This window comes from Pelodiscus sinensis, chromosome 11 (assembly GCF_049634645.1).
Source record: "Pelodiscus sinensis isolate JC-2024 chromosome 11, ASM4963464v1, whole genome shotgun sequence".
NCBI lineage: Eukaryota > Metazoa > Chordata > Testudines > Trionychidae > Pelodiscus > Pelodiscus sinensis.
Window position 1 is genome coordinate 19,876,467 of NC_134721.1, and position 12,320 is coordinate 19,888,786.

The window sequence follows — 12,320 nt, forward strand, 5'->3', positions numbered from 1 at the left end:
TAGTGCGCATGCGCGTTGCCCGGGGAGGCGGGAGCGCTTTAATCTCGTGTAAATAAACAAACAGCAGCGGGGGAGGCAGGGCAGCGGTGCTTCGCGCGACAGCAGAGGGGTTAAGAGGGGCGGGCGGGCTGTAACACTTGCACACACTGACGGGACGGGGGTGTGGGGGGGGCGGGACTGGCGGTGAGGAAGAGGGAGCTGCGGAAGGGTGGAGGACGGGGTGCTGGGGGAGAGAGGGGGAGAACAGGCAGTGAGGGAAGGGGTAGGGCAGGCGGTGGGGAGGGGTGCTGGGGGAGAGAGGGGAGGGGGTGCTGGGGGAGAAAGGGAGAGGGCAGGTGGTGAAGGAGGGGGTGCTGGGGAAGAGAGGGGGAGGGCAGGTGGTGAAGGAGGGGGTGTTGGGGAAGAAAGGGGGAGGGCAGGTGGTGAAGGAGGGGGTGCTGGGGAAGAGAGGGGGAGGGCAGGTGGTGAAGGAGGGGGTGCTGGGGGAGAGAGGGGGAGGGCTGGCGGTGAGGGAGGAGGTGTTGGGGGAGAGGGGGAGGGCAGGCAGTGAAGGAGGGGGTGCTGGGGGAGAGAAGGGCAAGCAGTGGGGGTGCTGGGGGAGAGAAGGGCAAGCAGTGGGGGTGCTGGGGGAGAGAAGGGCAAGCGGTGGGGGTGCTGGGGGACAGAGGGGGACTGATGGTAAAGGAGAGGGTCCTGGGGGAGTGAGGGGGAGGGCAGGTGCTGGAGTAGGGAGTACTGGGAGAGAGAGAGGGGGCAGGTGGTGAGGGAGGGGGTGCTGGGGGAGAGGAAGGGATGAGGGCTGCACTGACCTGGAGAGATAAGGCTGAGCAATGGTAAGAGGCTAAGTATGGTTTATGTTAGCACTTCATGGGGCAAATGGAAAGATGTGGTCTCTGTCCGGGAAGCTTAACGGGAGGTCAGGGACACATTTTTTTATTTGCAGCTGGGGAGGGATTGAGGTGAAGGTCACTGCGACGTGGGCATGCTGATAATCTGATTTTAAGGTTGACCAGTTTTTCTTTAATAGTAAATTTCTTATCAGTTTGAAACTTCACAATCTGTATGAATTGGTAACATCTCCTGGGTTATTGTTGGGGGTCAAGAGAGCAGCAACCTGTGGTTTGTAACTATGATTACATGGAAGAGGCATGATGGGGATGATTTTCTAAATTAAGCATTAAATATGGAATATATAGAGTTCTTAGAACCTTGAATTGTGGAGTCTTGGAGGGACAGAGATGTGAAGGGTGGGAGGATACAACTTTAGATCTTAATTTAAAGAAAATAGATAATTTAAATTCCTTGTGGGGATGTTAAAATGGCTATTTGTTTAACCATTTTAATTCTGGGCTTGCTGCCCGGCCTGTTAACTGGCCCCTGCCACAGTCTCAGGGTCCCATTTCTGGTCCCACCATGGCCACTGGGTTTTGTGTTCGCTCCCAGCAGCTCCTCCACAGCAGTGTTTGCCCCAGTCTGTCATGGCTGGCTGCAGCTGGAGGTCACTGGCTGGAGCTGGTGTATGCTTAACAGTTAATTGTTTTAACATCCCTAATGTATTCCATCTCTCCAACTCCTATTGCCCCAATGCTAAGTGATACCAAGATTAAATATGGTCCCACTTTTCTATTTTGATTGTTTCTTCATGTCATTGAACAAGAATATTTTCTATTATCTATACTAGAAGATTTACTGGTGTTGCTCGGGTCCTTACTACTAACAACTTTTGTTTTTCTTCATTTACATAATTGTTCTGGGGTGGAGCTGGAAATGAGGGGTTCAGTATGCAGGCTGTCTAGGGGAGAGAGGACAGCTCCAGCCCTCTTTCACAACAGCAGCCTGGGGACAGTTGAGAAGTGCCTGTTCATGACTGCTTCAGTTGCAGTGGGCACAGTTGGGGGAGAAGTATATGTCGCCTGGCTGCTGGACAGACACACAAACAGACAAACTCTCTGAAATATATGGTAGATAGCTTTCCCTTTCTCCACCCCGCCCTGTGATGGCCCAAAGGGGTTATAGATGTCCTGAACACCATCTTTGGCCTCTTTCTTTCCCCTGTGATAATTCTGCAGTATAACTGTCCTTCATGCCAAATCTTCCCTTTCTGTTTTATGAGAAACAATAGATTTCCAGGCATATCCCATTGTTCCAGCACAACCAAACCCTTACTTTGCTTTAAGTTACTATAAGATAAATTTGCATACTAATTTTGATGATCCTAGCATTTACCATTTAGGAGTAGTTCTTGAACAAATGGGGTTCTGTGAAGTGAAAATAAGGGTTCAACGAGAAAATTCCATTACAATAACATTTTTTGATTAAAAAATAAGCATTTATGAATTTTATTGAAAACAATTTTCATTTGTGTTTGCCCCAATAAGTATCCCTTTGTAATGAATGCCATCTTTGCCAGACAGTGGGGACGATGATGTCACTACCCAGCGCTGTGTGCGCAGTCAGTCAGTGGCGCGATCGCCTGTTATATTCCACCGTAAATCCCCGTACTCACTCTCAGGGAGCGTAGATCACGCGGATGACTGAATACGAATATACTAGCACCACATCGGACAAAGTCGAAGGTTCAGCTGTCAAACCAGTTGCTGTTATTAGGGGTTCTGCAAAATTCTTCTGAGTTTAAAAGGGTTCCATGGCCAAATAAAATTGGGAAACACTGGTCTAAGAAATTTTAGAAGACGATAAGCACCAACATGCATACTGTAGTTTGAATACTGTTGTTTTTCATAATATTGTCTGTAATAATATCTGAATAATGCAAAAGGTTTTCCTAGTTTTTTTTTCTTTTTTAATTTTCATCCATCCGTGACTCTGATCTTGCAACTATATATGTCTGGTCATAAGGGTCTGTATCTAAGGGTGCCGGTGCAAGCTAGTGACCTAGTCCTGCAGTTGGATCGCCAGTGCCTGGACAAAGCAGTATGGTGATCTGGTTTGGGGATCACTTTACTGCATGTGGGGAAAGCACTGTAAAGCTGTCTGGCTTCTGGAATTTTCCCCAAAGTTAGGGATGTTCTGAGATTTAATACATTTGTTAAATTTTTACTCTATTAATGGCATTTCAGTAATGTTGAAAATAGGAAGTATGTTTTTGGATATTTCTTGTAATAGTTAGCATTCTGCTTCTTAATTTAACTTTTTATCTCTTTGTCCAGTATATATGATCTTGCCTTTAAACCTGATGGAACTCAGCTGATAATTGCAGCAGGAAACAGATTGCTGGTAGGAGATTTGTTTACTCCTCTGCATGCTATGCCATCTGAATCTAACAATAATAATAATATATATCATTAAAAGACCCCAGAATATAGCTATGTAGGAATCAGATATATAATATAGCAATATTTTGGGGTCTCTTTAAAATTTCTTACTGATCTCTTTAATAGGTGCTCTTTCCTGTTAACTTTTTTGGTTTAAAAAGTTTTGGTAGGAAGAACAAGTGGTGATTTTTTTATATAGGGAGGAAATGGGATGTTTTCAAACAGTCCAGCCAATTGGGCTGTTTGAAAACATCATATGAGTTGAGTGACTTTTGTATAAATGAAGTTACTTTTGTATAAATGATTTAGTAACCTCTGTTCTTCTAACGTGTGTTTCAATGCACAAAAAGAGGCAAGTGTGTTCTAGTATTTTTAAAGGGTGCCATCAATTTACTATAGTAATTTAAAAAAACAAGTTAAAAGTAGTTTCAGGCATTACACCTATTTCAAAATCTCTCTGCCAAATTTTGTCAGAATTTTCCTTTTTTTTTAAATAAAAATTGTCCCCTTATGTTATATGGAAGACTCACTCAAACAGGAGAAACTAACTAAAGATCCATGAAAAATAGTGGCTTTGACAATATACAAAATATTATCAAGTAAGTAAAGTATACAAAAATATTATGTCTCAAATCTTGTTTAGTTTTAATTATTCCCATGGAACTCATTGAAGGATTAGGGGGTCTTACACTAACCTTTATTCATGCAGGTGTATGACACGTCTGATGGAACTTTAATTCAACCCTTGAAAGGACACAAGGACACGGTGTACTGTGTGGCTTATGCTAAAGATGGTAGGTGACATCTTTGGGTTTCTTGGCTTCCTTATTTGTGCTAGTTTGCTGGAAACATGGTAATTGATCTCATTCCTTTCTTGTTGTAAATTAAAAAATAGAACTGTTGTGGCTTTTTTAATAATACTTTGCATTTATATCATGCCTTTCATCTCAGGATCTCAAAGCATTTTACTGATATTAGCTGCAAAAGAAAGTACTGTCGTGCATACAGGCAGTATACTTATGTCGGATCCGCAGTTACGAACGGGGTTTTCTGCCCGTCTCCCAGCAGACCAGGGAGACGGGAAGCAAAGCCTGAGGACGCTGCCCGCGTGCTCCACGGCTTTGCTCCACGTCTCCCCAGACCAGGGAGACGGGGAGCAAAGCTGGGGAGCATGCGGGCAGCGGACAGCCCAGACCCGCCGCGGCTGTCCCACTGCCGGCGTCCTCCGCGGCTTTGCTCCCCGTCTCCCTGGTCTGCTAGTTTCCAGGGAGACGTGGAGCAAAGCTGCGGAGCACACGGACAGCGGACAGCCCAGACGCGCCGTGGCTGTCCCGCTGCCGGTGTGCTCCGCGGCTTTGCTTCCCGTCTCCCTGGTCTGCTGGGAGCTGGGGCGCTGAAACTGACCAGCGGACCAGGGAGACGGGGAGCAAAGCCAGAGCAAAGCCGGGGAGCACGCCAGCAGCGGGACAGCCGCGGCGCGTCTGGGCTGTCTGCTGCCCGCGTGCTCCAGCAGACCAGGGAGACGGGGAGCAAAGCCGCGGAGGACCCAGGCGGTGGGACCGCGGTGTGTCTCGGTCCCCCGCCTGCATCTCCCTGGTCTGCTTGGGGGGGGGGGGGGCGCAGCTAGTACATTCCCCCCCCCCCCCCGCCCCCCAGCAGACCAGGCTTTTCTCTGGACGCCTGTGGTAGAGCAGCTGGGGCGCTGCCGGTTGGTCCTGCTGAAACTGACCAGCGGACCAGGGAGACGGGGAGCAAAGCCAGAGCAAAGCCGGGGAGCACGCCAGCAGCGGGACAGCCGCGGCGCGTCTGGGCTGTCTGCTGCCCGCGTGCTCCAGCAGACCAGGGAGACGGGGAGCAAAGCCGCGGAGGACCCAGGCGGTGGGACCGCGGTGTGTCTCGGTCCCCCGCCTGCGTCTCCCTGGTCTGCTTGGGAGGGGGGGGGGCGCAGCTAGTACATTCCCCCCCCCCCTCCCAGCAGACCAGGCTTTTCTCCGGACGCCTGTGGTAGAGCAGCTGGGGCGCTGCCGGTTGGTCCCGCAGCGCCGCTCTGGGCGCTACTGAACCAACCTGGCAGCACCCCAGCTGCTCTGCCCCAGGCGTCCCCAATTCAGCCGCTGCTGAAACTGACCAGCGCTGACTACGGGAAGCCCGAGGCAGAGTTGCTCTGCCCCGGGCTTCCTGGAATCAGCCGCTGATCAGTTTCAGCAGCAGCTGACTTGGGGACGCCTGGGGTTCTTAAGGTGAATCTGTATGTAAGTCGGAACTGGCGTCCAGATTCAGCCTGTTGAAACTGATCAGAGGCTGATTCCAGGAAGCCTGGGGCAGAGCAACTCTGCCTCGGGCTTCCTGTAGTCAGCCGCTGGTCAGTTTCAGCCGCGGCTGAATCTGGACGCCAGTTCCGACTTACATACAGATTCAACTTAAGAACAAACCTACAGTCCCTATCTTGTACGTAACCCGGGGACTGCCTGTATTACAAACACAGGCATCAATCCTGTAGTTGATGCTATGAATAGAGACCCATGTATACACATACACGCCATGAACTTTAATAGGGCTTAGCATGAAAGCAGATGTTTACCTGTACAGCATTCTATTGAAGTCAGTGGTACTTCATGTGGGTGCAGAAGTGCAACCATATGGAGACAGCAGCAGGACTAGATCTTGGTCCTATAGAGCTCAGATACCTGTAAAGAATTTCGGGTGTTTTCTGTTTCATTAAGACTAGTGTTTTTGGCGTAAACATGACAATTACATGTGTTGGTGTTTTATTTTGAAATATTATTAATCACTAGGCAAGCGTTTTGCATCTGGCTCTGCTGATAAAAGTGTAATAATTTGGACTTCAAAGTTAGAAGGAATTCTGAAATACACGTAAGTGAAATATTTCCCTTTACTGCTTCTTTTAAATACATACGTTGGTTATGGATTTCTGCTGTTAATATAAGTAATGCTAGGAGAGCTGAAGGAATGTGAAAACATTAGCCTTACTAGTATGCTTACCCAGTAACCGGTTAACCAAAGGGTGGAACCTTGGCTGGCAGGAGCAGCCCCCCCACCCCCGCACCTATCTGGACCCTGGTTAAATTATTAAAACTATATCATTTAACTGGTTAACTTTTTAAAGGGATATTTCCATCCCTAAAGACTATTTGAAAGGGCTAGGAAAACAGTTAAGAGAACGAGGGAACAGTGGGAGGGTTAGATAAAGCATTGGTGTTACTCTAGTGAAGACATTGCAGGGCTGAAGGAGCACTAGAGAAACTCTCTTTTGTGTGTTAGGCAGTTGCATGAGTTCAAGAGGAGTAGAGAAGAGTCATAAAGTTTTGGGAGCTATATTCTGCCTTTGTCTCAATGGCCGTGTCCAGACTCAGGGGTTTTTTTCGGGAAAAGTAGCCTTTTCCCGAAAAATCTTCCCCTGCGTCCAGACTCAAGCCGCGTTCTTTCGAAATTATTTCGAAAGAACGCGGCTTTTCTTTCGATGGCGGTAAACCTCATTTCACGAGGAAGAACGCCTTCTTTCGAAAGTTCCTCTTTCGAAAGAAGGCATTCTTCAATGTAAAGAGGCCGTCTTCGAAAGAGAGCATCCAGACTCGCTGGGTGCTCTCTTTCGAAAAAGCGGATTTTTCTTTCGAAAGATCCGCCTGCAGTCTAGACGCGATCTTTCGAAAGAGCCTCTTTCGAAAGAAGCCTGCAGTCTAGACATAGCCAACAGGAGTTATTTGTGTAGTGTATGTCCAACACATAGCACCGGTCTTGTAAAATAAGCCAAATTTAAAATAGTTCTACTTTGAAGCCCAGTTCAAAAGTTGCTGTTGGTACTTGCCACTACTAAGCAGTTCCATCTTTGTCCTGCATTGTGTGCATATGGAATTCTCTTCATGTTTTTTGTTGGATGAATGAAATACAATTCCACGAAGTTATTAAGAAATATAGATTGCTAGCACCTTACATTTTCAAATACAAATTCTAATTTTGAGTAAGTTTGCACAATTCTTGTTGAAATCAGTGAGAGAGGTGTACATTCATATGGTAGAAAAATGTCTCATAACATACATTTTTCACAGTGCTTCTCAAACCAGTATTCACCTATGCCATCATACAAATACAGCCAGTTCTTGATGAAATCTAATGAAACTTCCATTTAGAGACTGCATAATTTTAAAAAAGTTAATTTTTAACATAATTTAAATGTGCTAATTTGACTTAGTATAGCTTGATCTGGTTTCATGCAGTATTTGTCTAAACTTGGTTTTAATATCTTTTGTTATAAAATATAGAAAATACAGTATTTAAAACAAAAGATTTGTTTGAAAAGTGATGATTACTTTGTTCTAGGCATAATGATTCTATACAGTGTGTTTCATACAATCCTGTTACTCACCAACTGGCATCTTGCTCCTCCAGTGATTTTGGTACGTCTTCTTCCTCTTTTATGTTTTTCATTGAGCCAGTAAACATTATTAAATATTATTAAGCTTAATAATGTTTGGGTACAGATTTTTTTTCTTTTCAGTGATGTGTAAATGGAGAAATAATGTTACTCATCTACTATGGAGCATACAGATAAAAATTGAGAAAATGTCTTGTTTAGCATAATTTAATATTTTACTTTAAGGCACTGGAATCCGTAACTTTTCAAACTGAGAATAATTTTTAGTTTGCTATCTTTCGGTGATAAGATGTTTTTTTCAATGGTACTATTTTTTGTTCCACATTAAGAAATATTTCATTATAATTCTTTTTATATATTTACTCCCTAGTGCCCCATCTGTCTCATCTGTCATATATGAATACATATAATCTGTTCAAAAGATGCATTGACTCTTCTCAACCCTGAGTGAAATTCTGGCCCCTTTTATTTCAATCACTATTTTTTTTCTAATCTAAATGCTGATTATAATGATGAAGAACTTGGTTTCTTGTTTTTGTTGTGGTTTTTAAGGCTTGTGGTCTCCTGAGCAGAAGTCAGTCTCCAAACATAAATCAAGCAGTAAAATCACCTGCTGTAGGTAAGTTTTTTTTTTTTTTTTAAACACTATATGTGTCATTTAGATTTTTTTCTTTATGAATAAAAACATGGCAAAGAGAAGAGTATATATACCTAATGTACAAGAAGCCATGATTAGGGACGTGAACTGGGAGTTTATAGACCAGAATACAACAGAACCAAAGGTTTCTATATCATACCATCCTCATCACTGTACTATCTGAACGCCTTCCACAGCATTTGTCAGGTACTTTTTTTTTTCTTTCGTCATATTCTTTCAGCATAGCTTTTTAAAAATTGTATTGTTTTGGACTTGCAGTGATAAGCTGTGTGATCTTAATCAAGTCAGTAAACCTTTCCATTCCTCTCTTTATCCATTGATACAGTAATAATCTCCGGAAGGTGCTGGTGAGACTTATTCATAGTTATAAAAGTACTTTGTGATCCTCAGGCAAAAAATTAGACTTTTTTTCGATGTGTGACGTAACTACATAATAAAGCCAAGCCCTGATATTAGATGCTTATAAGTGAACTATCATAAATGTAGTAGCCCAATGTCTGAGGGTCTGTAACACTGAAATTCTGGCTGTTCCCCCTGGGCGGCCCATGCTGCATGAGGAGTGCGGGGCCCAAACGGCCTCTTGCTCCCCTGCGGCGGCACTGGCCATGTACGTCACCGTCCCACCCCCCTTCACCTCCTGCCGTGACGTTCAGCTGACTTCTACTCTGCTCAGCTGGGCCGCCACAGGGGAGCCCAAACGGATGCTTGCTCCCCTGTGGCGGCCTGGCTGAGCGGCGCAGAAGTCAGCCGAGTGCCATGGTGGGAGGCAAAGGGCAGCGGGGTGGTAACGTGCAGCGTGACAGCAGCTCCAGGCCTTGGCCCCTGGCCATGAATGTCACCTCCCCACCCCTCTTCGCCTCCTACTGTGGCACTCAGCTGACTTCTGCGCTGCTCATCCAGGTCGCCGCATGGGAGCAAGTGGCGCAAGTGACCGTTTGGGCTCCGAGCCCCCCATGCAGCACAGGGAGTGCGTAGCCCAAACGGCCATTTGGGCTCCGCGGTCCCCCGAGTGAGAGGCAGAAGGGGGAGGAGAAGAGAAAGAGAGAGGCAGGAGGCAGAGGAGAGTTGAGAGAGAGCAGGAGGCAGGAGGAGAGACAGAGACGGGGCGGGGGGGTGACCGGGACCGGAGGCTCTGGAGAGAAGACCCAAGTGGAGGAGAGACCTGAAAATCCCATCTTATGATGTGCTAATTGGCTAGAATATAAATAATAATATAAAAACACTTACATTCCAGTATTCTTTCTTCATCCTCAGAGAGACATTCTAATAAGCTATCATCCCCTGGTTCAGTATCCTGTACTTTTAGTAGTTTCCTCTATGACAGGGGTGGGCAATAATTTTTTAAGGGGGCCCACTTCAAGATTTTGGTAAGTGGTAAAGAGCTCCACTTTTTCTATGAAGGGGTGCTGGGTCTGGGATGGAGGTTGGGTGCAGATAAAGTAGGCCCAAGGTACGGGCCAATCGGGCTACTGCCCAGGGCGCCCCATTGTAGGGGGCACTGCTGGGCAGGGGCAGGGCCGTGCATGCTCCGCGCACCCGGGGCGGGGCCGCACATGCGCTGGGCGCCTGGAGGTGGGCGCCACATGCCCGGGGGCAGAGCCGTGCATGTGTTGCACTCCCAGGGGCAGCACCGCACTCCCGGGGCCCGGGGCGCACAAATGGCTTGGGCCGGCCCTGGGTGCAGAAGGGAGCTTGGGGTAGGAGCTGGGATGCAGGAGAGGTTACGGGGTCTGAAAGGGAGTTTAAATGAAGGAGGGAGTTGTGATAGAGGGCAGGGGTTTGGGTGTGCAGTGTCTGGGAACGGGTATGGGTGCAAGAGAGGTTTCTGTCCTGGGTGAAAGGGGTAGATGGCAGGGAAGGTGGCAGGGAGTTGTGACCTGGAGGTCTGGGAGGGAGTTGTGCAGAGGATTTGGATGGTGACCTGGGGCTGGAGTGCCAGAAGTCAGTGTGTGGCTGGCAGTTGCTCACATAGGCAGCTCCTGGGCAGCAGCCCTGAAGGACCCTGTCCCTGCCTGCCACAGACCCTGGTTGTTCAAAATGGCTGGCTGTTTCCTGTGACACTTTGTGCCAGGTGCTGGGAGGAGAGGGAGACTTTGTGCGCTGCCCCTGCTCCCAGCAAAATCTCTCAGCTTCCACTAGGCAGGTTCTGTGAAGCCTCCTCCTCTCCCTGGTGCTTGGAGCAGAGAGCCTCTTAAAGCATTGTGGGGCTGCTTTGAGGTGGGGGGCTGCTTTATGTCTGGGAGCCCCAGCAGGATGGCTCAGAGCCCCAGCAGGTCGGCTTGGTGGGCTGGATCCAGTGGCGTGGTGGGCTGGATCTAGCCTGTGGGCCGTATCTTTCCCATCCCTGTTCTATGACGTGCTTCTTTTTCTTTTTGTTTTGTTAGCTGGACAAACGATGGGCAATACCTTGCTTTGGGGATGTTCAATGGCATTGTCAGCATAAGGAATAAAAATGGTGAAGAGAAAGTCAAAATAGAACGTCCAGGTGGCTCTTTATCTCCAGTATGGTCAATTTGCTGGAATCCATCAAGGTAAACCTCTTACATCCATCCCTTTCGAGCTGAAAAGATACTCCTTGCTTTATTGATTCCTGACATCACAGCATGGCTAGTCCATTATCCTTTTTCCTTTGAGTGGGTTTCTTCTGTGTCCTATTCAGATCCCAGAGACTACTCACTGGTGACCAGTTTTTCATATCTGTAAAAATCTGGAATTACTCCACAGAAGAAATGGAGTTACTTTGGATTTAGATTGGTTGAGGATTAGATCATTTTTTTCTCCCAATCCTACTCTTCTTTCACTTTGCCGTTGTTATAGGAATCCCTCAGTAACATCAAAATCTCCACATATGTTGTTTTTGCTTGAAGAAGGCTTTGCCACATCCGTTGCAGCTTATATTCCTCTGACACAGACCCAAGAAGGCTTTCGCAAACTTTGTTGGTGGAGATTTTTCTGTGTTTTCCCTTTGTTTATCTTACTGCTATATGCATTCCAAAATGGAGTGTATTTTAACTAAAAGATGGATAGCTGTCAACTTGTGGTTTAAGATCAAGTGTCCCTTCTCCCTGAGATTTATATCTGTGACAAACTAAGATTCTTGTGGGGGCAAGCTACACCTGTTTCTAGACATTGGCTGCCTCCTACCAGCCTGCCGGTTTTTTTAATTATAGAGTTGCACTATTTTGAAAATACTAATTGTGATGCTGGCTGCATTTCTTTAGTGGCTATGTACAGCAATTATTTTATTGTCTCTTTCTGTAAGTTGAAAAAAAGTGCAAAAATCAACTTGAACATCAGGAAAGATTGTGGGTTTTTTGTTTGTGTATTTTTTATGCAGTGAAATTTATCTTAGAGTAATTTTGAAATGACAGTTTCACTGTAGTTAAAGGGAATGTGAACAAGCAATTAATATTACAGTAGGTGGGAGAATTTCTGGAATCATAGAGCAATTGAGGAAGAGGAGGAATCAGTCCACCACTGTTTAGAGGAAATACCAGCTTTGAAGTCCAGCACATGCAGTAGTCAGGGTAGTGAGACAGAGGAAGAAGAACATGAGGAAGACGAGAGCCCTAGGGACACGAGCTCGTGAGTGAAACTTCAAGGGAATAAAATTTACTGTTCTACAAACAATGTAGACATCTACATATATGTCCCAATGTATATATGTAATTGTTTGTTCCTCCTCTTCGCTTTCTGTTAATGAACTTCAGTCCAGTCCTTACCTGAAAGAAACGCATCTTGAAAAGAGAAGATATCTATCTGTCTTTAGGGCCCATAGATTCTGTTGAGGCTACCAGTTGCAACAGTAGTAATACTAAGCAGGATCTTTGTGTAGAATGTAATAAATTGGTTTCTTTATTTTTTAGTATCAGGCTTGTACAGCAATAGTCATCAGATAGTTGAACACATTTTATAGATTATAAAAACTCAGTATGTGTAACTTAACAAAACAATCAAAACCCATTGGCTAAATTTATTGATGATGTGCATGTGTGTG

At 46.1% G+C, this 12,320-nt stretch overlaps 1 protein-coding gene across 2 annotated transcripts in view; it reads left to right on the forward strand.

Moving 5' to 3' along the window:
• Nucleotides 1-689: 689 nt before the first annotated feature.
• Nucleotides 690-12,320, forward strand: part of IFT122 (intraflagellar transport 122) — a 75,837-nt gene continuing 64,206 nt past the window's right edge. Inside the window, exons 1-8 of one of the 2 annotated variants that reach the window (XM_006132833.4) lie at nucleotides 690-833; nucleotides 3,168-3,234; nucleotides 3,982-4,066; nucleotides 6,068-6,146; nucleotides 7,611-7,687; nucleotides 8,218-8,284; nucleotides 10,708-10,854; nucleotides 11,741-11,908. In XM_006132833.4, the coding sequence (XP_006132895.1) occupies nucleotides 793-833; nucleotides 3,168-3,234; nucleotides 3,982-4,066; nucleotides 6,068-6,146; nucleotides 7,611-7,687; nucleotides 8,218-8,284; nucleotides 10,708-10,854; nucleotides 11,741-11,908 (731 nt within the window). In that variant the 5' untranslated portion in view covers nucleotides 690-792. The remainder of the gene's footprint in view (nucleotides 834-3,167; nucleotides 3,235-3,981; nucleotides 4,067-6,067; nucleotides 6,147-7,610; nucleotides 7,688-8,217; nucleotides 8,285-10,707; nucleotides 10,855-11,740; nucleotides 11,909-12,320) is intronic. The other variant, XM_006132835.4, reaches the window with a different exon arrangement.